Consider the following 27,721-nt stretch of genomic DNA (forward strand, 5'->3'; position numbering starts at 1 on the left):
ATCAAGTGTCAACTGACCAGCTAAGAAAAGTAATGTGAAAGAACTGCACAATCACAGGAACTTGCTATAGCCAGAGGAGCACACAAAATGGATTCTTTTCATCTGATAACCCATTTTCCCAGTGGTATATTTCTGCCCAGAATGGAGAGCGCACATGCTCAGCTCCGAACATGGAAAACAGCACATTTGCAGCCTCTGAATGTGGCTCTGCAGGCTGTGGCAGAAGCAATGGCCCAGGCAGTGTTCATCTGTGATGTGGAAAAGAAGCACTTTGTCCTGAGCAGCTACCACCTGCAGCCCAGGGCAGGACAAGAAGCAAATGTCCTTCCAGGCTTACCTTACCCTTTTAGCCTACTCAACAAGCTCTTCTTCATCCTCTGAAATACATGCTGTCTTCCCAGACAACACCAAAGTATCATTGGCAAAGATTTGAGTCTTTCTCTATGGAGATGTAAATAGAAGACTGATAGACAAGTCACATTTCTGAGAATACTCAAGGAAACAGCCATGTAACTATTATGTGATTCTGTAAAGATTTGTTGTGAAACTTGATTTCTTTCTTCCCAAATTCTTTCTAGCAAGCACATCCCTGATATCCTGAGTTTTCACAGCATGTCTCATAGTCAAAAACCCCAAGTCTCACCTGTAATTAGGTTTACATATTTTTAGCATAAACATTAAATTCTATATGTTTAGTCCTTAATGTTTCAACATAGTTATACTCAGTGCTTTGTACAAACTATCTGGGCTTAAATACAGCTAAAATGTCAAAATGTAGCTCAGATGTATCTATTTCCTGATCTTAAATGTGATGAGTAAATATAGACTTTATAGTATCCTTTCATTTTTCTCACTTATGTATATCTTTATAAAGGGTTTTCTTTTTATATATATATATATAATTCCAATTTTGTCTTTAAATATCACTGAGTAATTAATATCCTGAAAAGGCAGAATTAAGACTGAGAAGTAATCAGCATTATTATTTTTTTTCTAAGACTGTGCTCCGGATGACACCGTTACACTGGAATTGGTCTAGACTTTGCATATTAATTTTTGCATCTTGCCAGTGAAATTATGTGTTTATGCTAATCAGTTTAAAGCACATCTCAGAAAACCATGAATTAGCACATTACCAGAACATTTCAAGGGGGGCAGTACAATTTTGGAGGCTGCCTCACTTGTATGTACACTTCCCTGGCAAAAATAGTCACAGGGCAGAGTGAGAAGACATGACCCTCTGACAGTGTATAAAGTCATCCTGTGCAGAAACTTGCTGGGTTTATTCACCTTTATCTCATATTATGTAACAAAATAGGTAAATTACAATCTCCTTATACACCCAAAACGATTTGATTGTTTTATCTACCAGTGAAAGAACAGAAAGGAACATTGGATGCTGTCTTACACAAGAAAGTAATTAATCAAATAGCTCTCAGAAACTACCTATATGAAAGTAATCCCATCTTTCACAGGAAAATCATAAATTATAAAAGGACTCTAAAAAAGCTGCTACATTTTCACTTGTTTCTATCAAAGGGTTGTTATCACAAACACCTGCTTGCTGCCTTTTAAATTAGCCTAGCTGCTGCGTGAAAGAGGAATGCAGACTTATGCAGAGTGCTAGCGTACTGCTCTCTAAGTAGTGCCAGCTGAAGAAGGAAGCATTTGGGACTGGGAGAGGGACTGGGTAGCATCCATCGGGGGAGCGAGCGTGATTCGGAGCTGGCTCCAGCTCAGGCACAAGCGGCGCGGAGCGGATCAGGGAGCCCTGGGCCGCGCTGTGGGACAGACGGGTGGGACCTGGAGCGGCGCCAGACAAGGACGAGGGCGGTGGGGTGGGCTGCAGACGAGCACCACCATCGCCTTCTCTGCCCAGCACGGCTCTGGGCTCCCCTCTTCGCCGCTGCGGGTGGGAAGGGGCAGGCCGGGGGAGGTGCTGGGGGCCGGGCGCTGCCGGGCCGGCGCTGCCCTCTCCTCCCGCCCCGGGCCGAGCCGCTTCTCCAGCGCCGGGGGCGGCGGCGGCAGCGGGGCCGATGGTGGCGGCGCGGCAGCAGCGGCGGCGGCGGCGCTGGGGGGTGCTGGTGCTGCTGGCGGCATACGTGGGCTACCTGGGGCTGGGCGCCGTCGTGCTGCAGGCGCTGGAGCGGCCGGCCGAGGTGCAGGCGGCCCAGAACCTCCTCCGGGAGCACTGGGAGCTGCTGGCCAACCACACCTGCCTGCAGGGGCCCGCCCTGCAGCGGCTCATCGAGGTGAGCCCGGGCGCGCCAGGAGCTCAGCGCCCGCTGGGGCTGCGGGGCAGGCGCTGCCTCCGGCCCGGAGGGCGAGAGCGGGGGGAAAGCGGCACCAACCGCGCCTCCAGCCCCCGAGTAACTTTAACAAAACCAACAAAAAACAGTAATTTTTCCTTGTGTTAGTGTATGCGCATACATCCCGAAGAAGCCGCCCACGGCGTGGGAGCTTTCCGTGGGCAGCCGCCTCTGCCGCTGCTGCGGCGGCCTGTGCTCCCCGCTGATGGAGAGATGCTCTCGTTCTCCGCTGCCCTCCCAAGAGCCGCGGCGTTCGCGGTTTTGAAGCGCCGCCGGATGACCGAAGGTGGTGGAGTGTCCCGTTATGTGACAATTACGTGCCGTTAATTACAGGTGGTTTAGGTTTGCTCTTGCACTTCGGAAGCGTGAGTTATAGGCTGTGACGTCTTGCAAGCGGTAAATTCTAATGGGAAGGCTTTGTCGTGGTAAATTTAGTTGATGTTTATACTCGTGACAAACTTTTTCCATCTTCTACTTGTTTAAAGGGAAAGTGCTTAGGTCTCTTAAGTTATCCTTAAAAATGCTTCTGAAGATATTTGTAGGATGGTTGCAAAATGTAAAGCAACAACAAATGCAGTCTTACTAAAGTACAGATGGTTGAATTTTTATGATACAGATACAGGCAAAGTGACATAAATGGGTTCTCTCTTTGCTCAGCTTTTGCTTGAAAAAGAAAAACCTGCACTATTGAAGTGTCTTGAGTACTTACCCAAACCCTTTGATTTCAGTAGGTGCTGGTAGTTGAGTATATACTCCTTGCTTTGGTGTGTCTGCCTCAAATAGATGTTGCCAAATACGAAGAAAACCCTGGGGTTGGTTTGTTTTGTTTTGGTGGGTTTTTGTTTGTTTGTAAAAACAGTGTACCGTGATGACTGAAACCATAGGAGCTGGTCACTGCAGTTCAAAGAATCTAAGAAACTTGGAACTCTGATATATACTTTTTTTTTTCCTCTTCAGCAGAGAGGAAAATACTAAAGCCATCAAATGGGATGATCAAGGGTGTTTCAGCAAGGCTCTGGCAGCCAAAATTATGCTGATTCCTTATGTCATATTTTTATCCCTTGGCTTTCTGAGTGGTATATTCTCTGTTGGCAGTCAGTAGTACAGTGATCATATGCTATAAATTTGGGCCTTTGTAAGCTACTGTAGTACCCACTTTTACTACTTATGGTGTGAGCTATGCTACCTGTGGAATTTAAATAGAGAGAAGTGAGAAATAGAGCAGAGAAGATCAGTCTGGCATTTCATAAAGCTGGATCTTAGTTAAGCTTCATTCAGCACTGGCCCATTGTGTAGTGAGCACCTGGTATGGCACTTGCCCAGGGGTTGCAAGCCCTTGGTGAATGATGGTAATGAGCTAGTAATGGAGAGAAGATAATCACAACTAAATAGGTAGAAATGTCATTCTGTCAGTTTGTTTTACTGCAGCATGACCTCTATGTGTTCTTGATATCCCGAGAATAGGAAAACCACTCAAATCCCTTTAGACCAGAGGTTGTTACAATATGCTGTGTGAGTACTTAATTGTGACTGAGCAAGCCCTTGATGGGAAAGTTACAAATAAGCTTTGTTTCATTTTGTGCAGTGTCTGTGTGTGCCTTCATGCTCTGAGAAGCCATACTCTGAGTTTGAATGTCTTTGTGTGTTATTTTGAATAACTTTAATGCTGAGAAATTAATCCTCAAAAATCCACAGAACTGATACTTTCCTATACTCTTTTCTAATTTCCTAGGCAGCAATCACTGGCATGCTCTAGGTATGCTGAAAAAGAGATGGTTTTGTGTGCAGTAAATTGTTATTGCAGTATATTGCACATAGTTTATCAGGCAGTGTCATCACTGGCTCTTTTCAGATAAGAAACTTGTCTTCTAGATACACAGCTGATTATTTGCTAATTAAGAAAGACATAAAGCATGTTTGTGAAAACGTAAAGCAATGTGTGAATTTTAATTGCCTTGACATTACTGGCAACTCCTCATTGTTTTCTTATAGCTCTTGGATTCCAGATAATGCTAAACTGTGTTTGTTTTAAGTGTATATGGGCCAATATGAAAAAAATCCTAGTTTGCTGAGCAATGTACAAATGTAATTTTACAACCTGTTTATCACTTAGTTCCTAGTTACCAGCTGGGAGGGGAAATCCACTGTTCCAACCCTTGTGCAGATGGGGGAGCAGCAGAGAGCTCCAGCTTTAAGGAGCTAGCAGGAGAGCAGGGAGTGAGGATGGTTTGGAGGGAAGCAAAGCAAACAAACCATGCTGCAGTAGCTAGATGAGTGAATTATCATTCAGTAATTTCTATGACTTGGGTCCTTTCCAAGGAAGAAGCAGCCTTCTACTTAACAAAGGAGAGGATGGAAGGAGGTGAAAATAGCAGACCAACAATAAAAACAACAGCGGAGGAGAATGTGTTAGAAAGTGTGTGACATCTGTGGTGGTGTGCCCCTGCTTCCTGTAGCTGGATTTTGTTGGGGCTCTCTTGCCTGGAGGAATTGGCCAGCTCTTCCCCTGCAGGAGCAGTTCCACATATCCCGAGTAGTTAAAAGTAGCACCTGCAAATGCTAAGCAGATAAACAATGCATGGTCATGTGTTTATGCACACACAGAGGGCACAATGGAGGCACTGTGGCCACAAGTCTCACTACAGTGCATCCAGTGATGTTTACTCAAGGAACACATAAGTTTGACTCTGTTGACCCATCTAAACCCAGACGATTGTTCTGCTATTGTATGCAGTCTGACTGCACACGTGCTCAGCAGGAACAAGACTGAGAGCAGGCCATCCCCATGTGCCACTAGGCAGCATGCAAAGAGGGTGATATCTGCCCTTTTATTATCATTATGGTGGTGATCTTTACATGCTGGAATTACTGGGTGTGAGGTCACATAAAAGGAAGCCCTCAGTAACAAGACTTGCAGAAGATGGCAGCAGATGCAATGATAGGACAGATTGCAGGTGATCCACTTTCAATACAATGAAGAAAAGTAGCTGGACTCAGCTGGGGAGAAAAATATCTATGTCCAGGCAAAAATTATGTTGGTTCTAGTTTCTGGAAATGTCCAGAAGGTGAGGCTACACACAAAGAGGACGCTTTATGTATGAGCATATTTCTTGGAGCTGAGGCCCTTTCTGTCCTTTTGGGGTTGGGGACACCTAGACATGCTTTGGTGTAAATCACTTCTAGTACAAAAGTGCTTTACTGCATAGTGTGAGTGTATATGTAGCTCTAGTCCAGCTGAGCTGCCCTCCAAACTCACTCCTTTTCCTGCATTATTTTCAATGGTTACAGGCACTCAGCTGCTGTACTTGCCAGTGTCTCTTTGATCAGATGATTGGCTGTAGGGCCAAGCTTGGAACAGCACTTTTTGTGTATTACCTACTACCATGACATCCCTTTCATGCTATCCTTCTTTTTTTTTTTTTATAGAAACCTTTTGTGTTGTATACATATTTCCCTAGTACAGATGTTTCCAATTCTTATTATATTGTTCTATTGGTTTTCTGTTGTCGATATATAATGCTATTTGAAGACAGTTGCTTTCATAAAATGAGAAAATGAAAGCTGAGCTAATTTTTTTTCTTATTTCTAGAAAGATGTAAGGTTTAGTGAAAAGGGCCTAATGCCAAAGGGCAGGTTATAAACTAAATGGCTGCAGGTGGATCTAGATACTCTTATCTCCAGAGTCAACAGCTAGAGGTACACAGAGAGTTTGAGTAGATGTTTACAAGAGCAATGAGATCCCACATGACTGAAAGATTCTCATCAATACCTTGGCTTGTACTGACATTGAACCAGCAGAGAATTGTGACAGCTGTCAGGAAATAAAACCCTGCAAACACAGTTTACTAAAATAATCTTGCACTCAAATGATGCAACAGGAAGGGGTGAGCATCAGAGATCACCTGCCAGTGGTGAGGGCCTTAAAGGAACAGCACTGACTCCTGGTATTGTGGAGCTTTAAAATCTATATGGAACTCAATTTGGTTACATTACCTTGTCACAGGGTTGATCCCCTGTAATCGTTTTTTCCAACTTTGTGGTTATCAAAATGTACTGCTGCTTTGCTTAAGCTACAGCCAATTCATCATTCTCTAGACCTGCTGGTTAAAAGAGCTGTGGGTGCCTTTCCAAGGATGTGCATTCTGTGCTAATAATACCATCTTCTAGCATCCCATTGACAGAAGTTGTTGAAGGTAAAATCATTATTCTGTAAGGCAGTAGGCTGGCACTATGTCATCAGACTTCTTAGAAGGTGATGAGAAGACATCACCTTCCTCTGATGACCTCTTTCTGGTTAGTTGGCTCAGCCCTAGGTCTTCTGGTAGTGTCTAGTACCTGTGTTCAAAAAGAGAAAGGCAAGGGAAAAAGCATGGCAGCCTATTATATCATACCTCTGCCAAGAGAGATATGTTCTTTTGATATTATCAAATTCCAAGTTACAGCTGGTCAGGCTTGGTGAGAAGTAACAAGGGAGTGTAGCCAGCTGCATTTGAGTGGTGTGTGTCTCAATAGTCTGTCCTACCAGAAGATTTGAGACCAACAACTAGCAGTGAATAGCTCAAGACTGGGGGTGCCTTCTAAAAGGAGAAATGGTAATTGTTGTCAGTTGTTTGAAGATTTGGGTTATTCTTATACATATTGTTCTTCATACTTTATCTTTTTTAATGCAATTAAAAGAAAAACAACGGGGGAAAAAAATCTCGGTTTTACTAGGATAATGCAATGCAACCTCTCTGTATTCTGTTAATTATACAGACAACTTCTTTGAACTTCTTTCAACAGGCCCTGCCTATTTCTGTTGCAGCCCAGCTGTTGTCATTGGGGTTTGGGAAGTGACTGGAATTCAGCAACACTCTGTCTCATTAATCACACCACAGATTCTTCCTCGATATAAAAGCTTAATTTTCAGAAAAAGTACTAGTGGTTCACAGTAGCATTGGTTGCAGCATTACTCCTCTAGGCTACATCTTTTGTTCCTCTCCTGTTGGTGAGTAAGTCTAGATGAATTCTAGAATCCGTAGTGCACATCCAGCTGTGAAGTAAAAGTGCTTTTGCTCTCATGGTTCCTTTGGTATTGAGGAACTAGTGCCAATTACATTGGCAAACATTGCTGGGGAGATGGGGGAGCGGTTACTTGATCTGCTCTGAGGTTATTCAAGTGGCATAAAATTAAGGAAAAAAAAAAAAACAACACTATGAATTCAAAAGAAAACCCAGCTGGGTTTTTTGTTTGTTTGTTTTTTGGTGGGGTTTTTTTTTGTGCCAGTTCTTTCAGGCAGAATTCATGTAAATTTACTCTCCAGACAAAGACAAGGATCAGAGCTCATGGCTGGGAGGGAAAGTGGGATTAATAATCTATTTGTCAATTATTTGGAAATTAATTGACCTTTGTCCTTGCAATCTGAGACCAATGTTAATGTTAACTATTTTCTTTCATTTACATCTGGTATCCTGTGAGGCATAAATGAATGTTTATATGCCAACGTTGCACAGAATTTCCAGTGCACAAAGTTTGTGAGTTGTTTTCTTATTAATCTAAGTGGTAGCTTGGTGCCTTTTGAACACCTTATTTTCCTCCTTTATATGTTGCAAAGGTGAGGAAATTGTCTGGAAGGAGGCAAGCCATTTTCAGGAGTTCATGTATGCCCTGGAAAAGTTGATTTCTGTACATGAATATATAAACTTCAACTAAACTAAGAATAAAGATTCTTATGCCAGTCAATTTTTACCTTCTTTGAGAACTGCTTTCAAATACACTTACTAAATACTGCTTTTGCCTTTAAAGGTATCTCAGGATTACTGTCACCTCTGGCCAGAATGCCACAGTTCAGAAACAGGATAACAGCAGTGACAGGAGCCACAGTTTATAAAAAGGTCGTTTTTATGACTCTTTCCCTGATGGTTTCCTCCAGAAAAAAAAAAAAAAAAGTCATGAATTCTTATGGATATATTTGGTAGAGTCATAAGCTTTTGGGGCTTTGCTTTTGTCGTTTTCACTTAACTTGCTCATACTGGGGAGGGTAGGCAGATTAGAATCAGTCTGTTTAATCATTTATATAAAGCTTATTTTTTGCTGTAAAGATTATGGGAGGAAAGAGAAGCATAGTGTTCTGAAGAAAGAGATTGTGAAGAACATAGTGCCTCAGTTTACATATACACATTCATTCATTCTTTACTGCTGACCTTAAATACCTTTTTTGAAAGCTGTATGCTGGTCATATGCTGTTGTGACTCAGTGCAGAGGTGAAAGACAGAATTTTTAGCTGGTGTCAATGAGGTCAGATTAAATAATGGTCCTTCCTTTTGCAGGACTTGGTCATCAGAAGCTGTGCTGCAGCCACAGGCAGGTGGTGGGGGGCCCACATGTGATGATAATTGTGGAGGGGAGGAAGTGTAAGCTGAGAAAGCTGGGAGTTGCCCAGAGCTGATAACACAGCAAACATGGTAAATGGGACTTATGGGTATGGCTGAAGGATAGAGTGGCTCTGCAGCAAATACAAAAGAATTAACCTACATTTTTGGGGGAGGAAGATGCAATACTCAAATGTCAAGTGGAAATCAAACTGTAGTTGTTGGGGCTGGGTTTTGGTGGTTTGTTTTTGGGGTTTTTTTTTTTTTTGTTTGTTTTGGAGTTGGTTTCTTTTAGCTAGACAGTATGAACAGATCTTTTGAGTGTAATTCAAAGTGTATGGTTGAATTTTTGCTGGTATGACTGTAATAACTACTTTGGGTTTATTGCTGCAAAGCTGAGTAGAACTGGTAAAACTCCAGTATAGGTGAGTCATGCATTATCAATCCCCTGTGGAAGTGCAGCCCCAGAGCTGTGAAGGGTTAAAATTCAGGCTGCAGGAGTGATTTAATTTTTTTAGTTTCTTTTTTTGACTATGATAAGGAAACTGTGGTAACGTTGTGTTTGGGTGTTGCTGCAGAAAGAACCAGTGGCTGATAGTAAAGGACAGGGAAAGAAAGGAGTATTGCCATCCTAAAATAAGTGTGATAAGGGAGTCAACAGAAATCCACAGCTTCCTCACAGGGTTACCCCTTAGCTTGAATTCAAGCAGGGAGTTCCTTGTAGAAATATGCACAAAGCAGCCTTTTTTACTGGGATGTAATCTAACATAGAGCTTGTATTTGCAAGCATGAGTTTATGCCATTCCTAACTGAAACTTCAGAGTTTATACTTGAGAAAGGTGGAGCTGGAAGCTCAAGTTGACTATTCTGAGACTTTTTTTTTCTAACAAAGGTAACAGGATAGGCATCTACATTTTAAATAAACCTCTTTGAGTGGACATCACTTGCATGGTCAAAAAGCAGAACAACCTACTTGAATGAGAAAATTAGCAGCCTGCAAATGAAGTTTCATTGACCCATGAAGGTCTAAGAATTTAAAATCTCAATTTATAAATCCTGTAGGAGTTACAATAATTCCCACAAAACTTTTATCTGTAGTTTAAAATTACGTAAGTATTGTCAGCTAAGATGCAGTAGTCACTGCAAACTTTAAATTATTACCACTTTAGAGAGGGGGAAGTAAGTGCAGAGAAGTGAAATGATGGTTTTATGTTGTACAGCTTGTCTGTCAGTAGAAACCAAAAAACCACTGCATTCTGGCTTTTTCTTAGTATTTTAACCACCCACCTGTTTCCTTTCTGCTTTCTGAATTGCACATGACCTTTAAAGTTCCCAAAATATCAAGCCCAAGCTCTGCAAGTTCAGTATTTTTTGGGTGGTTGTGGTATTGACTGAGGTCTTAGGTTAGGCAGATAACTGCTTTTGAACACTGGATTTAAGATGCTTCTTCTCCTAGTGCCTTTTAATGCATTAGGTTTTGAGGCAGACACTGTACAAATCTCCTAGTCCTCTATCCTATCTCCTAATCAGTGTACAAATCAGCATAATTAAGAGAAAAAGCAAAACACCTAGGATTTCCCCTCGAAGTAATCATAAAGTAAAGCAAAGTTTCTGGTTCTCAAAAAGGCTGGCTAAGGAAACTAAGCACTTATGCAACATGTGTGATTCACTTTCTTTTTAGTACCTCCTGAACACACAGGCTAAAATATACTTCAAATTTATTTGAAAATCCATAACAGAGACATATCAACACCTCTTCAATGGAAAAAGCAGGGAGAATTCAGCTGTTCTGCTAGTGTTTATCAGCTAGGTTTTTTCCTGTATTCTCTCTAAAATTATAAACCATTTTTAATTTTTCTATGAAAAAGAGCAATAGTCTAAAATCTAAAGAGAAAGAGCAAAAGTCTAAAGGAATATAGTAAATTAAGGAGAATATTCACTGATATCTCCCTGAATGCTCGGTCAGCCTTCAGGAGTTTGCAATCCAATGACTTCCTGTGCCAGAAGTAATCTCTGTGCATTAATAGCCATCAATGGATTTCTCTTTCATGAATCTGCCCCCATGGGCACATCTGCAGGAAGGCAAGCTCCATTAGTTCTACAATTCTCAGAAGAGTCAATCTTTTGTTTTCTGTCATCATTGTTGCTATGTCAAAGGTTGATTCTAGATAGTATAATAAAACATTTTTTACTTTAGGAAAACAAAGACTGTATCCTTATCTCCAACCACTGTGAATCTTCCCTTTTAAGGGTGGCATCAGTTACTCTTTCTTCCTAACAGTAATGAACTTGACATTTTTTTCTGGGAGTGTTGTTTTATTCAAGTGGCTTTGATTTGCATGAATATTCAGTGCTCCCCCTTTGGGCTGGCTTCAACAGGTGGGTGGGCCTAATGGTGTTCTCTGGTTATTTGATAACAAGATTTAACAAATGAATGCTTAGAGACTTCTTGCTGAAAGGGCTTGGAGACCTCAGCAAGCACACCAAGTGCCTCAGTACCAGGAACAGAAAACAGCTGGCATGCTGCAAGCTCAGGGCTTGCTCTCTGCCAGTGAGCAATGGTTCCATGGTACTTCCTTCCCACTGCCAGCAGTGCAGGTCACTGTCCGTTTAGGGCAAATGCTGTGTCTTCAGAGCCTCAAGACACATCCTGTGCTTCCTGGCAGTAGCATCACTGCCTGGGGAAGGTTTACAGTGACCCTGGGATTCTAAGTTGTTACGAGTCACTGCAAAGCTGGCATAAGTGCTCACAACTGCTCAGCCTCTTGCTTCTAAACCAAGCAAAACAGAAGTGCTGCAAAAATGTGAAATTAAACATTTAATGACTTGGTTACTGCTGCTTGCTTTTCACATTATGTCTTTTGAGGGCTCTTTGTTTCCCTTTTCTGCATGAAGGTTTTTCCATTTCTTTGGGCCAGTTGTGCCACAGGTTCTTGCAATCCTCTCTGGTTCTTAAGTGTTTTTGGCTTTAAAACTTGATGTCGAGTGTAATATTATCTACTGCTGAGCTTGTATCAGCAAGACATCAGGCAGGAGAATGGACAACCAACATGCTGCATGTTTGAGTTTTTCAAGTATCCCTGATCCAGCTGGTAATAAATTTATCCGAGAACTGGACTGTGGCTGTTCCAGAAGGTATATATGTGTTCAAGACTAACTAAGAACTGCAGAGACCACAGTTTTCAGAAGGAAATTTTGAGGAAAATATCAAGCTTTTTATTTCAAATTTAACTACTGGTCTCTGGAGGGGGGGGGGGAAATAGGTCATCTATATAATAATTTTCCATTGTCTCTCTTGACATTTGACTAACTTTGGAAGTTATTTTATGTTCATGCACACTGATTCCTTTCTAGGCCATTGTCTGCAGAATTTCTTACACTTCTTAAACCGAAGGTCAAATGTTGTCAGCCTGCACGCCATGTAACCTGACAAACCTCAGTGCAGACACCAGACCTGGAAGAAGAACAGTGGGTGGGGGAATTACACACAACTGTTCAAAATAAATCCTTTTGGAGGCTTTTTGAGGCAATCTTTTCTCTCTCTTGTTCTTGTTTTTTGTTTTTTTCAGGGATAATTACAGAAGGAAGCAAAACGCAATACAACATCTGTGGTCCTTAGCCCTTCTCAGAGCACAGGCTCTCTGCTCTGTCTCATAATTTAGAATTTAATAGATTGTAGTGTGACTCTAAGGGATTTAAGTTGCCTTCAGTTATGAGTAAATCAAGATATTTCTGAGAATGCATTATCAAACAGTGTTTATTGCTTAGAAAAATGTGTTGATTTCTGAGCTGCTCCATCTTTGTGTGAGAATTAGTAGCTCTAGAGAAAAGAGGTAATGATCCTTTTAGTTAAGCTGCTGCTTGGGACCCTGGAAACAGTTTTTAATTCACGGCCTTGTATAATATTATAAAAATAATAAAAATTATGTAGAGCACATTACATCAGTAAAATGGGACAAAGCTTCCTCACTTTGCAGGCTTGACGTGCCAGTTTGTGTGGTGGATGTACAAACTACAACTCCTTTGCAAAACCAAAAACTGATCAAAATCTGAGTGTGATTCCTTTTATTATCAGTGGTGAAAGTTTTATCAGTCTTTTTTGTTGGGATGGGGACAGTATTATTTAGTATCTGCATGTCTTTTTCAGAGATGATGAATTTTATGTGTTCTTGGTTACACTTTGCATTCAAAGATAATCAACTGTCAAGTGAAGTGTGAAATGTTTAGTGTCCGTGCTGTGATTAATGTTGTTTTGGACACAACTATCATTGATTTTGTTGGCATGAGAAGGTATAGTCAGATGTGGGCACTGTTAAGATGTCTCATATCTTATTTTGGCATAACTCTGCACACTTCATGTAGTGACTTCTAAGTCTTTCCCAGGAAGATTGAACATAATCAGGCATAATGCTAATCTGATGTGTTCATTCCCATTTGTAGTCCCAATGTGGGGACGTATTGGCCAACCTGAGTAGTCTCAGTCTCCTATAACACACCAGATACATTCCTCCCCAGTCCAGGGGGCTTCTCTGCAAGGGATCTGTATCATTTACATATGTGTATATATTTGCTGCTCTGGGACTTCTGCCATTGGAATATCCCATCTGGAAACATTTCATTTTCCTAATGAATATGTCATAAGGCAGTCTTAATTATTGTCTGTCTAGGCCTTCTCTAGTTAGATCTTACCTCTAATCTGTTCCGCATTTATCTATATAATCTACCATGTGCATGTGCAACTTTACTGTATTGCTGTAGATGCCCTTTTCTTAGAAGCAATATGCTGGCTTTGGCTTTTCTGACCTTGCAGCCCTTTGGTCTCTAAGGCACAAGAGATCCTCTGCTACAAAAGGGAAACAACAGAATCAGAAGTGGTTGTAGTTTGGTTACCAGTCACATGAACTTGCCTTAAAGGGGTTTGTGGGATCTCATGTTATTGTCTCTTTGCAGGGTATCATCCAAGCCTACAAGAGTGGCATTACCCTCCAGGGAAACACCACTAGCCTGGGCAGGTGGGACTACAGTGGGTCTTTCTTCTTCTCCATATCTGCAATAACAACCATTGGTAAGAGCTCCCTGCTTACAGGGCCACCTCATAGGTGGGAAAAGAGTGGGAATGAGGGCCTGTACTCAGATACTGCTCCAGCACTGTGTGGTTCCCTGGAGCTTGCAGTAGGGAAGCACCCATGACTCCAGCCCTAGGAGTGCTTTGTCAGTGCCAGTAATGATCTCTAACTGATCAGACACAGGGATAATTAGATCAGGACATAATCCTGATAAATTACATGGCTTCTGGGGCCTGAACTTCATGGTACTGCACTGCCTGGACTTTCCCAAGTCTTGTGCACTCTGAGAGGTCTGAAGTGAATTGTGCATTGAAATGGGCTTTTCCTATCACAAGGACAGGAATTATCTTGGACAATTTTTAATGCTGGCTGTTGTGTCTTCAGAGACTGTATTTATGAATTATTCCTCCTTATTACTGCCTGTATTAGATGAGGACCTGCTTGTTCAAGTGGAAGTTAAATAACTGGATAAACATCACAATTCAGTTGACTCGGGTTTCAGCAATTGGGTAATGCAAAGCCATGAAGAAATGATGGAAATAAGTAGGGGGAGGGAAAGTGGAAAAAATAAAATGTACTGGGTACAGAGCTAGTTAAGGCAGATGTTGTTAATTATTGTCATATTTTGTGTCCCCTGTCCCCAAAACTATTAATAACTTGCCTGATGTCTTTTTCTTATGGTATGACCCAGTATTAAAAAAAAAGTAAGGGAGAGTATGTGGAGAGATGGTTGTTGGGTATCAAAAATCCCTCACAGGTTTTTTGATTTGTCAGCTCTCTTTAAGTATTTTTTTTTAATCAAGATTTTTCTTTTTGTACCCAAATGGAACCTTCTTTTGATATCTGATTGTTTTTGAAGATACATTGGCTCCAGAACACTAAGCCCCCAAGCATGAGCTCAAAGAGAGGGTTTGTGGGTTTTCTCTGGGGGTGGAGGTGAGTGGGTGGTGGTGTGTCATCTTCCTGTGACTCAGTACATCTTTCTGTCCTGCTCCTTTGCACATGCATTGTTCTGGTTGGGAACACACTTTCGGTGTGCTGCACTGCCAGGCAAGGGTTGCACCAGATGATGGCAGTGGAGGCTCATCAGACAGGCTTACTCAGGTTATGGGTTTCCAGCAGAGCCTGGTCAGTTCCTTCCAGCCTTTGGTACAAAGCAGCATCTGCTCAGAGCTGCTTTGCGTGCCTCAGTAGTGAATCCTGATGAGTTTCTAAGCCATCAGAGTGACTGTTTCACCATGGCCAATTTAAATTAATGATATTTAGGAAGAATCAAATTTATCATGTTAAAATAATAAAACAAGGGGATGTTGTGATGTTGGCAGAGACCTAGACTAAGCATTTCTGCTCTTCTATACAAAGAGTAGCTGCTAAGCTACTCTTCCCACCCCAACCCCCTGCCCCCACTCCCCTCTTTTTTTAAGTAAACCCCTTGTCCTGATGGCTGTAGGGGAGGAGGAGAGGGCATGACACAACTGAGTTGATAGCAGAGACAATTGAAAGGAACCAAATCTTGCAGCTCTTTATCTCATGATTTTAAAGCTGGTGCTATGACTCTAGAGACTTGTTAATGATTTTCAATTGCGGATTTGAGAATGCCATACAAGCCATTTCTGTGCAGAAAACTTCAGAGGACTGGACCCTTCACTCTGCTTTTTCAAGTGAAATTGTTAGTTGCATACAGATTAGTGTCATAACACTCTGTTGATAACAATATGTTGTAGAAGAGAAAACTGCAAATGGTTTCACGGAGCCTTACCCTGAGTCTACTATCATAATCTCTCTTTATGCAAATTCTTGAGGTAGTTGAGGGGTTCAGCCTCGATGAGGATACCATGGTGTGACTGGGAAGGATAATTGATTATGTCAAGTAAAGAGACAAACTCCTTTCCAAAGAACTCAATGAAGCTCAGAGGGGTCAGTCACAATGGGAAATTTCATGTATAAGGTGGGGCAATGAGATAAATGACAACTGAGAAGGCTTCTGGAGAATTTGTAGCGCTTTTAGTGTTCTTACATGGCAAGGAAGGGTTTATCTCAGGCTGTGATTATGGAGCCAATGAAAGCAGGTCCATCTGCACAAGATTAGCCCATAGGACTTAAAACCCAAGGCATTCTGGCAAATGAGTTCAGGAAGGGTAGAGTTAAGATGATAAAGCAGAAGAAAGATTCTCAGGAATTTAGGGGTACTATTTTGAAGAATATGGATGGCCTCTATTCCATGTGTTCCAGCTGCAGCAAGTCCTTTGGCCTGTTTGTCTCTTCCACATTTTTTCTTTGTAATTAATGCTATCTATGCCTTGCTGGCCTCTTATGCAAAATAGCATCTTTGTGACTCTTGTCCTTAGTCTTCTCAAACAGCACTGCCAAAACCACTATCACTTTTACCTTCATCCATTTCTGTTCTGCCAGCTTCTGTGTTTACTTTAGGTGCTTTAACCCTTCCACAGAAGGCGAGGTCCATTTCTCAAGTCCTTACCAGAACACTTTCTCACTGGGATACAGGAGGGGATGATAACTTCTTTCCCCATTAACACCAACTGAGGGGCATTAGCTTCTTTCCCCACTAACGAGGTTTAAATCCCCATGTTTCCTGTTGCAGCATCTTCTGCACTGTATCCTTCTTCCAGTTAAATGAGAGCCTCATCTATTTTCACTACTAGTGATTAGAAGCAGCATGTGAACTTTGCTTAAAAACATAGCAAGTTCTAACCTGCAGGCTGGACATAGTTGGTGCCTCAATTGCAGATGTTTAAAGACGAGATATGTATGAACTAAAACCTCTTGTTTAAAGAGGTGCCCCAAAGCCTATGTAGTTTTTGGCCAATCTCATGATTTGAATGGAATTGCATTTATAACTTTGGTATGGTCAGTCCTGGCCACCTGCTGATTCTTTCTCCACACTGTTACGCTTCTGTGCTTTCCTCGTTGCTGTCCTTGACATATTATATCATGCCATATTTTATGTTATCTCATTTTCTGCAGATTTTTCCATAAGAACCCTTTCTCCAATTTCTTGAAGGGTCATCCTCAGAGTTCCTGTAGAGCTGTAGTAGTAAACATGATTAAAGAAAGAAAAGCTAACTTGCTGCTGATTTTATCTCTCAGACTTCTTTATCCCTTGCCGACACAAAGTCTCTCCTTTCTGTGTTTACTCTCCTCCTTTTAGTTTGGACTAACAGGGCAGAGGTCAAAGCAAGTTCAGAGTGGGGCACAAGATCAAAGTTCCTAAAGTCAAACGACCACAGGGTGGTGTAATTTCAGAGAAGGTGCTAGGGAAAGGCTCTTTCTGTAGTCAGTGATGAGGCTGAGCCTAAGAGTAGAAGGAGTATTGCTCTCTCTAGCCTGAATGTCCCACTTAATATTGGGTGGATGGATGCCATTGCCTAGTGCTGTGTTGCCATTTTGTGATGGCGCAACCACTGGAATTCAGTTGTATGAATTTCAAGGGCCCTTTTTTAAAATATAAAAGGGGGCAAGTAAACCATCTCACTGTGAAGGAAAAGGGAAATACCTTCTCCCTTTTCTTTCCTTCTCTGGTTAGCACCATACATAGCTCCTAAAAGCAGTACCCCAAAGAACTGGGAGACAACAACAGAGGCACAGATCAGGCTATTCAGTGAGTGATGGTATTAACCACCCTGTTACAGACATTTAGTAGTTGCCCCAGAGGATCCCAGTGTAAGGAATAAAACAGTAGCAAGTTCAGGGCTGTGAAATTCTGGTAGGGTAAAGCTTTGGGCAGCAAGAGTTTCGTGAAGACTCTGGCCATCTGCAGTGCTGCCCAGTGTCTGGTGGAGCTCCTGAAAAATGGTCAGGTTCCTCCTATTGCTGGCTGACAATCTGTTGGGGAATTCAGTTAAACTAACTTCATGTCTCAAAGTGGTTACTTGGAACCACTTTGATATTTGAATCCTCTGTGAACCTCAGGATCCTCTTGTGTAGGGGAATTCTCAGCTGAAAAGCTGCCAGTGTTGATGTGTTGATCTTTTCCCTGCCCTGTGACAGCTGGCAGAGCTTCTCTATAGGCTTGGCCGAGGAGGATGTGGCACAGTGGTCCATGGGAGGTCACTGGTGGGTTTGGGGACAGCCACTCACAGCAGCATCCTCTGAGCTATCTCCTGAGCACTGGAAATGTGGCCTGCTTTCCTGACTGCATGCTATCTTACCCAGCTGAGCCTAAGCTCACTACAGAGCTTTCAGTGTATGCACAGCATGAGTCAAAGACTGCAGTACTCATCTGAAGCATTTTTTTCACTCAGTGAAGGAGTGTGCAACCAAATTTTACTCTCATCTGGAACTTCATAGGGCTGAAACTGTTAATAACTTCCCTGGTTCAACCTGCCAGGGTCCCAGTGAGCTTCCCCATATAAGACACAGTTCCTGAGATTCTCCCACCACTAGCTTTAAAATCAAATTCTTAAAATTTTTGGTTTGTTCTAACCGTAAAACTGAGAAGCCAATGCCAGCAGTGTGGCTGCTTGGGGATTTTGTCCTGTTTCTGTCCCATGTGTACAGGCTCCATGCCCGTAGCATCCTCCCTGGATGGATGAATTGGGAATAGCTGACTTCCCATGCCAGGTGTCCTCAGCTGTGTGCAGCTGATAAGTGTTCTTGAACTTAGTGCAGACTTGGTGGGTACAATGTGAAATCTGACAAGAAGGTTGAGAAGCCAGCATGTTATTATGTTTTATATAGTTATGGAGCCATTCAAAGCAGGAGGGAGGATGGGAACCCCTGACTTGCTGATCTTCAGGTGCATGTAGGTGGTACCAAATTACCTCTGAAAATCCTAATGCTTGTAAGATCATAAAATGATTCAGGCTTCCTGGTACCTGAGGAGATCTCCAGTGCAACTGTCTGCTTAAAGCAGCCAGCTATGAGGTCAGAGCAGGCTAGTGAGTGCTTTGTCAGGGCCACCTTCCAGCTAAGCTGGGGCCATGCTCACATTTTAAGGAACCAGACAAACATTACCATAAGGCTGTGTGAGTGATCAGAAGGTGTGTTTGTAGTTTTTCTACTATGAATTACACAAAGATGTCTTTTCCATCTAAAGTGAATTTTCTTTTTTTTTTCCTTCAATGAAACATTTGAATTTTTCATGGAAAAAACCTTTCATTTCTTCTGGATTAAAACATCCAGATCACTTTTAAAGACCACAAGGGAAAGAAATTTTAGAATTCCTGAAAAGTGTTAGAGTAGGAGTTAGTGGTGGGAGGAGCTGGATTGTTTAAGGATTTAATTTCCTCCAGTGCCTGGGAAAATAGGAATGTGGCTCACTGAACATCACCTCAACTGCCAAGCAGAGAAGTTTTACTGAGTATTTAAATGTGTAATGAAAAATAAAATAATTGTGGCATTGATACCCCTCAGTGAACTGCACAGTGGATACCGGGCCCCCAGGTTAGATGAATTCCTGGTTACTCAAAGCAAAATATTGTCAACAAGAGCAGTCTGTAAATTTGGGATTAGACCCATGTCTGTAGGAAATGATGGCTTGTATACTTTCATGTAGGAGAAAAGATTTAATAAAACAAGTGTTGCTTCTCTAACCATAGCTTTATTAGTGATTTTAGCACTCAAACACATTTTTTTGGGGGAGATTTGGTTTAATGCTAACCCTGGATTTTTCTGCAGATGAAATTTGTTTTTTCAGATGTTTTTCAGCCTATGATAGACATGTTTTGTTCTAAGCACTTTTTGATGAAAATACTCTTATATCTGGACAGTGAGAACAAATCTTTCATTGTGGGTAGCAGGAAGTTGCAGCTGCCTCAGTTAACTGAGGGCACTGCAAGTACTGTCTTGTGAATGAAAAGATCTTTTACTAATAAGTCTTATCTTCTTAAGAAGTCTACAGAGATTCTGAATCCCTTATGGGCAGGAATGTAATGGGAAAGCAGGGGAAAAAATCCTTACTGTTACACGTATTACTTACTTAATACGTGTAACAGAAGCACATGAGTTAAAGCACATGCTTATGAGCATTTAGAAATAAAACCATTCTTGTTTCCTCCAAAGAAGCTTAACTTACATTACACCTTATTTCAAAACAAGAGGAGCTATACATGCACTTAATCCAGCTGCTTCAGTGGAAACACACATAGATGTCTTTGCAATTTTTAGTGATCATTTCTCAGTGTGTCTTTGCTCAGACATGTACCAGTGGCATCCCAGCAGCAGGCTCATGAGGGATGTGACACAACTGGCAGTGCAGTTTTAATTTCTGAATCTGGTTCAGATCTTCTAATATCTAGCTCACAATGATTTAAGACACCAACTAATACTGAAGAGAGGAAGTCCCATTTTCCCATTCCTGCTTAAGTTTTATAACAGTTAAGGTTTATATACAATTAGGTTGGCATTTCTTTGTCTAGTGCAAGAACAAGTGGATGTAACCAGACAGGAGTAAATTTCTGGCCATTTTGCATGATCTAAAGTCTCCTATGCTGTTTGATTACACTTAATATCCTATATAAAAGCTGGTGGGACATGGTTTTTTTGGCATGTGTACAGCAACTGTGTACCAAGTCTTCAGAAAATTGTCTCAAGCTGCTGAATCCAAGGGAGAAGGGAGCCAGAGAAATCAAATGCAAAGCATGTCTGGTGTTTGGAGGGCTGAGTTTACTGTGCACATTAGACCTTCCTACATCATTTAACTTGCCATTCTAAATTAATTGTAACATACGAGTTAAGTTTAGGTGCCATCCAGCCCTATGTGGCATCCCCACAATTCTGAATGCTGCTGTGCTTCACACAGTGACCAGAGAACATGGGCCTTTCTTCTTTTGTGTTTTTCTGCAGAGAAACTTAGAAATCTGTGATTAAAAGAACTGCCCAAGACATTACAGAGTCTTTCAAAACTTGATATAGAAGGAAAAGAAAGGGGAAAGGCTGTGGGGAAACTACCTTGGGAATAACTGGCTGTAAATGATTGTGACTCATCTTCAGCCTCCAGCCCTACCATAAATGCCCCCCAGCACTTTCTCCAGGGCCAGGTCAGGCCACAAAACACCCTAATCCCATAAGAGAAAAATTGGAACTAATCCACTGAAATGTCACAGCCAGTATGAAATGCATCACACCAGACACATCTTTCTATAATTCACTTAGAAGGGGTCATCTACCAGATGTTCTTGCCTACTTGTCTCATTTACCATACTTGTTAGTCTAGAAATGGTGAAAGATGGCAGAAATTAGCAATCATTCGGGAAAAGTGCATTAGCATTGCAAAGAAGGAGTAGCACTGGCATGAAGTCTTAATTTAGCCCCTTTTTTTGGACTGTATTTCAAAACATTTAGTTACATAAGAGCACTCCATTCTTTCTGGAGGATGCTGTCCCCCTTCCCAGGGACAGGCTCCTGGGGCTCCATTGGAGGTGTATTGTGTGCCTAAAATTATTGAAGGGGAAGTCCTCCATGGAATCAAATTTGGGATTTGTGGGGGTGCATACTTAGGAATAGTTTGCCCCCAGACCATTTTCTGGGTGTAGTTTGCTGGCAGACATGCACAATTGCAGAGTTGCCCATGGTGTGAGATTTTTGTTAGCAAAAATTTGGCACGTGTAGATATCCCCAGCTCATAGCTGCGCACATTTCTACATTGTTGGTCAGTGGCTTATTGCATCTGGCATGTGACAGAGGTTAGTGAATAAATGGGACTCTGGAGTTAACCACAGATGTTTGCACTCTCACTTAATCTGGGATACAGAGCCAGCCCTGGGGCCTCTCCCTGCTGGGCACTGCTCATTTGCCCTGAGGCTAGAGCACCCAAAAGCAGGGTAGCAAGGCAGCAGTGGAGGGGGCACCTCTGTGCTTGCTGTGCCCGTGGCTGGGCAGTGCTGGGAAGGGGATAGCATTATTTGTGGTAAAAAGATAATCTCCTCTGTAGACATACAGCAATCTCTAATGAGCAGAGGTGATTTTGGAATGTAGTCAAGGCCATAGGTCTCTGACTGGCTAAGGCAGTGTTGAAATGTTTGTGGTGTGCTTGTTCTTCCGTCTTTGAAAGCATCCTGTGAAATATACCCTAGTTAAATCTGACTTTCTTGTGGCAGAAGACACTGGAAATTACAAGGGCAAGTCTGAAAATTTATGGGACATTTTAAAAAGAATGTATGTGGAATGAAGACAAGTGATTTTGAAGCCAGAACAATCTGGGGATACAAGCAAGGCTGTGATTGCAAGGCAGGACCTTTTATTAGATCACTTCCTATGACTAGAAGAAAGAGGAAAAATTTAAAACTCCTTTTTCTTTAGGTCAGAAATTAAAGTATTTTACATAGGTTGAATGTAATTTCTCTGGATATATTGACTCTAGACAATAATTTTGACAATTTAAGATGTTTTTGGTACTTGTGGTGCAAAAGAATATAAGCAAAGAGGCAGTGTTAAGTTCACTAGTCCTGTGGGACAAAGGTAGAAAAGGGTGGTTGTTATAATTAAAACACTATTGTTGTGATTCAGAGACCATCTGACAGCCATGCAGGATCATGTACCAGTAAAGCCCATGCCAACAATGCTTAGAAAAATTGAACTAAACGGAAGATTTGCATTTACGTCAGATCCCAGCCAGGGCAGTGGGTAGGGGAGAGGAAGTTGACTGGTAAATGGAAAAGGAACTAAGCAAAATTGGCAGCAAAGGAATGTTATTTTCCAGCCCATGAGAGGATATGACAAACAATGGATGTAACTTACAGTTATTTATAAAAAAGGTCCTTTTGGAGCAGTGACCTTCTCACCTAACTTCTGTGGATGATGGAGGTTCACCCCTCCAGGGGGAAGGGGTGCAAGCAGAGACTATTTTAGATTTAATGCTTCATTAAAGCATTTCATCAAATCCCTTGTCTAGGCTATGGGAACCTGAGCCCCAGCACTGCAGTTGGTCGAATCTTCTGCATCGTGTTTGCACTTTTTGGGATCCCCTTGAACCTTGTAGTCCTGAACGAAATTGGGCACCTGATGCTGCTTGGGGTTCAGCATTGTGCCTGTCGCCTAGAGGAGGTGTTTCACTGGCAGGTAAGCAGTATGGGGCAGGCATGTCTCAAAGAAAAAAAGACAGAGGACTTTGTCTGGTATTTGAGATCCTATGATGAACAAGGACAGCCTGGCTGACTATTTGACCAAAAAGGCAATAATACTCAGGAATAACTGGAAGCAAATAAATTTAGTCTATGACAGCCCTCTGAGGTGTCAGATAAAGTTGTTTATTAATTGAGGGAAATTCTGTGATGAATGACTTCCCCTACAGCAACAGAAGTGATAAAGCATTGAGCAATGCACAGTCCTAGATTATCTAGTCTGTTTATCGTCAGTTTTAGTTAGAATTGCATATGTAAGTTACATGGGAGCATTTGTGGAACAGGCTTTAAACTGGCATGAATTTAGGACGTATGAAGGTGATGCCCAGTTTGTGTTGGCTTAGTGTCAATGTTTAACCTCAGCTGGCATCTAAGCACCATGCAGTTACTCACCCCTTCCCAGGGGGATGGGGAAGAGAATCCAGAAGAGTAAAAAATCATGGGTTGAGGTAAAGACAATTTAATAAGTAAAGTAAAAGTTGGTCACACAAACAAAATAAAAAAAGGAATTTGTTCACCACTTTCTATCAGCAGGCAGCCATTCCCAGGAAAGGAGGACTCCATCATGCGCAGCACTTACTTGGGAAGACAAACTCCATCACTCTGAACATTCCCTGCTTCCTTCTTCCTCCAGCTCTATATGCTGAACATGATGCTGCATGGTATAGAATATCCCTTTGGTCACTTGCTCAGCTGTCCTGGCTGTGTCCCCTCCCAAATTCCTGTGTACCCCCAGCCTACTCACTGGAGGGGTGGGATGAGAAGCAGAGAAAGCCTTCACACTGTGCAGGCACTACTCAGCAACAATAAGAACATTCTCTATTACCATCACTGTTTTCAACACAAATTTAAAGCACAACCTCCTACTAACTACTGTGAAGAAAATAACCATCCCAGCTGAAGCCAGCACACATGTAGGGCAGACATGCCATTTGTTATAGTGGAATTCAATGAATGTTTTTATGCTTTTGTGGAGTCCATCATCATATCATCATCATCTCCAGCTGAAAAACAAGCTGGACTTTCCTTGCTTCCCTTCTTGTGACAATTTTTTTTTCCCCTTCCTCTTTTACCAGAATAAAGCTTCCTTCCTGATGAAGACCTGTGCACTGGTAACTGGCTTGTTATTGTTCCTCCTGCTACCTCCCTTGTTATTCTCTGACAAAGAAGGCTGGTCTTATGAAGAAGGCTTCTACTATTCCTTCATTACCCTCAGCACTATAGGGTTTGGAGACTATGTGATTGGTGAGTAGTTCACATTTCATTGCTTTCACCTACTGAACAGCAAATCCATGACACACGAAGCTCCCCATGTGGCAGATTGGCACCAGTAGCAATCCCCAGACCTGATGATCAGTATGTTGTGGTGTGCATTTGGCACGTCGGAAAAGACATGGTTTCTGCCATAGCAATGCCACCTGAGGAAGAACAAAGGCATTGTTTCCCAGTCAGTAAGTGGCACTGAAGTGGCCTTTCCCTTGAATGACTACGCCACCAAGCAGGAGTGCCATGATTCAATCACAGTGGTTGCTGAGGGCACACTTATCACACTCCAGTGCCACTCTGCCTCTTCATTAACAGACAGGGACTGTTTCTTCTGTCAAAACCCTAGGTAATTATTTTCTAAAAGGCAACTTAAATCACTTAGGTATAGGCTGTCAGGCACTAGGCACTGCTTAGCTTTGGATGCCAAAACCCTTTGCCAGAGGAAATGGGATTGAATTCACACCCACTGCATTTGCTGAAACACAGGACACGCCTCTTTGATAAAGACTTTCTCATTAAAAACAAATTGATTATAGAACATATGCACTCTTGAATTCCTGAGAGACAGAAGACTAAAACATCCTATTACAGATTTGCTATTTTCTTTTCTTCATAGCACTTGCTTGATGCTTAGACAACTTAGTGGCATTACCTTAGGACTTGTCTGTAATGCATCAAAGTTATGATTAGAGCTTGTGTAGGCACATGTAAATAAGTTAGGAATAAAGTTAGCTTGGGTAAGGGTAGCCAGATGGAGCTTGACAAAAGCTGGGTCAGGTCAGCATTTTCCTGTACTGATTTTACAGGTGATGCTGAACTCTGTGCTACAACAGCTTTACTTCTCTCAGTTTCTGGTAATGCATTTGGTATTCCTTCCTCTTCCAGCTGTGCCTTCACCTGTGTAGTACCTTTGTAACTGGAATACTGCCACAGAGGCACTAGGTTTGGTATGAGAATAATTGAATGTCAGTTGTGATGTATAGAGGCTAAACAATTTTGCCTTACAATTCTGTATGAGTGGTTTATGCCTCAAAAATGAGGTTCAAGTGACCTTCACACTGTTTCCTCACTACTGTGATACAGAGCTGGGAGGAATAAATGACCTGTGGGGAAGCATCTCTGCAGAAAAGGATCTGGCAGTCCTGATGGGCACCAAGATGTCCATGATCCTGCAGAGAGTGACTCTTGTGGCCGTGAAGGCTGGTGATAATTTCAAATTGTCTTCCAAGGTTTGGTTATTCTTAGAGGTTTTAGGACTGCTCAGGCCTCTTTTCTCCTGCTCTCAGAGACTCTTGCTTATATCTGGTTTAACAAGATACATATAGTGGTGCATAAAACCTGCTTACCTCTCTGCCTGCAGGGATGTCTGTTACATGCTAATAGAATATTGTGGTGCTGAGTGATAAGCAGAGAAACTAAACTGTGCTTGAGTGTAGATAATTTCACTTTGACATGGATGTAATTTGGGATTTAGTTTTCTTTCTTGAGAGTGATATTTACAATTCTTAAGGAGTACTAGGCTGTTGCTGACACATGATGAAACATACTTACAACATTAGTTCACATGCTAAGTGGATGGCATACATTTTTTTAATGTAGAAATCACTAATATCCAATGATATTTCAACTGTCTTTGCTTTACATGTAATGTCTCCTTTGAGGTACTCTTGATCCAATGTAGAAATGTTTTGGGTGGTTCTGTTGTAGGGATGAACCCAGATCGCACCTATCCAAGCTGGTACAAGAATGTAGTCTCTCTATGGATCCTCTTTGGGATGGCCTGGCTAGCACTGGTTATCAAATTTTGCATCAACATTCTAGAGAGCTCCAGTTACTTCTGTCAATGCAACAAGAAGAGCACAGAGATGGCTGAAGATTTAATTGATGGTAACAAAAATAGCATGACTGGACTTCAAAATGCGGAGATCTGCTGTGACAAAGACACAAAAATGAAAGGACCAGTTGAATCTCACTCTTACACAGCTCCTACAGAAGCCCTCTAGGGAGGAAAAATATTCTGTGTCCTGCAGGTTTTAGTGCACCAGAGATGAGCCATTTAGAAATGTGTACGTGGAGCTGCTCTGACCTGTGAATGGGGTGAAAGTTTGCTTATTGAGCTTGAAATGCTTTTATTTTGAATTGAACAATGACAGAATATTTCAGTTCCAGCACCACCAAGTACTACCAACAGGACTCTTAGCCAAAAGTAGATTTGTGGAAGTGTTATCTGCGCTCCTACCTCAATCTGTGAGGTAATCTTTGACATCCCTGAGCAGCACTAGCTGCTGTGCATTTCTTTACATGATTTGTGCAGTCTCTAGTTATACCTATGGCACTTTGCAAATGCCACAGCCATAAAAGCAAGTGCCATTTAATGCAGGAAACAAATGGCATATTGCCAAAAGAAATGAAAAGCACTGTTTAAAGCTATCTAGCAATCATGGCAGATGTGCACCATCACCTATATACTTGTGCTTGAGAAAGGTGGTAACAAGGTTTTGCTCTCTGATCGTTCATATGGGGATGGCAATGAGGAAGAGCTCGTAGAGGTGCCTGATAGAAACAGATCATTCAATTTTTTAAAAACTAATTTCTACATCAGAAGTCTGCTAACAGAAAGAGACTGGGTATGCTATTCCTTACTTCAGAACTTATGTGGATTCATTCTTGGAAATATTTTGCAGACCAAATGTCATCAGCTCAATGCGACAGTTCATTTAGATAAATTTGTATTTTGTCACATCTTGGAAGTCAGAAAAGGAGGACTAGAAGCAATTTTAAAAGTCAGTGGTTCCAACATTTTCCTATCGCCAATATTGACAAGGGCTACTTCAGTCTAGAAACAGACTGAATTTTCTTCAACTATGATCGAGAGATGCTATTGTGATGAACTTCTCATGTCATGAATAATTAGTGTACTGTACCTGTTCTATCTAACATCTTATATATAATAACAACTGCCTTTGATCTGTGGAATGACATGCTTATTTGGTTTTTGTGTCAGTCATGAAGAAGAACTTGGTTGCGTCTTTTTAATTCCATCAAATTCTCAAAAATCTTTTTAAATATTGTGCCATTTATAAGGGCACAACAGTCTAACTCCTGGTGCTGTTTGTATTCCATTATCTGTTCTTCTCATTTTGTTATTCCTGTTGGGCTATTTGCATCCTAAGCATTAACTTTGAAAACTTCACCATGGCAGCAAACCAGAATGAAGCATTTGATTGAGCCTTCAGCTTTTGCAATGAACCTAAGGCCCCATGGGGTTGTAAGAGAAAAGACTGAAAATAGAGTCTGTTGGAGTATGGGACTGAGGAATTAGAAATATTCATTGCTATATTCACAGAAATGGAGTGAGTGAAAAGTGTACAGTCTTCAGGAACACAAGTTCTGAAACATATATTGTGAAAAAAGTGTTTGTTTCCAGAAGAGGCCAGTCTTGAGTATTGATATCTGGTGGAACTGATTATAGGAAAAAATGCAGCAAAAGGATCAGCTGAATGAAATTCAGAATGTTGACCTTTTTCTGATTGCACAGTAGTAAATGTTCTCTCAAATACTGTTTGAAGGGGCAGCAGATATCAGGAAGGGAGACAGTGGACCTCTTGGATCATACTGATGCAAAATAAATACATTTCAAATTTTTGAA

The 27,721-nt window shown here is 41.7% G+C and overlaps 1 protein-coding gene across 2 annotated transcripts; it reads left to right on the forward strand.

The window, feature by feature from the left end:
* The first annotated feature begins 2,036 nt into the window (after positions 1–2,036).
* Positions 2,037–27,721, forward strand: LOC118685677 (potassium channel subfamily K member 17-like). Of its 2 annotated transcripts, none has more exons than XM_036381324.1 (5): positions 2,037–2,252; positions 13,611–13,725; positions 22,578–22,744; positions 23,883–24,051; positions 25,780–27,721. In XM_036381324.1, the coding sequence occupies exons 1-5, from the start codon at positions 2,037–2,039 to the stop codon at positions 26,073–26,075; spliced, it is 963 nt and encodes a 320-aa protein (XP_036237217.1). In that variant the 3' UTR covers positions 26,076–27,721. The 2 variants fall into 2 exon arrangements, with proteins under 2 accessions (XP_036237217.1, XP_036237218.1); XM_036381325.1 differs by lacking the exon at positions 2,037–2,252 and adding an exon at positions 7,768–8,183.

This window comes from Molothrus ater, chromosome 3 (genome assembly GCF_012460135.2).
Source record: "Molothrus ater isolate BHLD 08-10-18 breed brown headed cowbird chromosome 3, BPBGC_Mater_1.1, whole genome shotgun sequence".
NCBI lineage: Eukaryota > Metazoa > Chordata > Aves > Passeriformes > Icteridae > Molothrus > Molothrus ater.

Excerpts from the sequence above, each read along its gene's own strand:
- LOC118685677 (XM_036381324.1), top strand. The coding sequence starts at position 2,037 with ATGGTGGCGGCGCGGCAGCAGCGGCGGCGGCGGCGCTGGGGGGTGCTG. Across the intron at positions 2,253-13,610 it reads CCCTGCAGCGGCTCATCGAG|GGTATCATCCAAGCCTACAA; the intron begins GTGAGCCCGGGC and ends GTCTCTTTGCAG. Across the intron at positions 24,052-25,779 it reads GTTTGGAGACTATGTGATTG|GGATGAACCCAGATCGCACC; the intron begins GTGAGTAGTTCA and ends GTTCTGTTGTAG.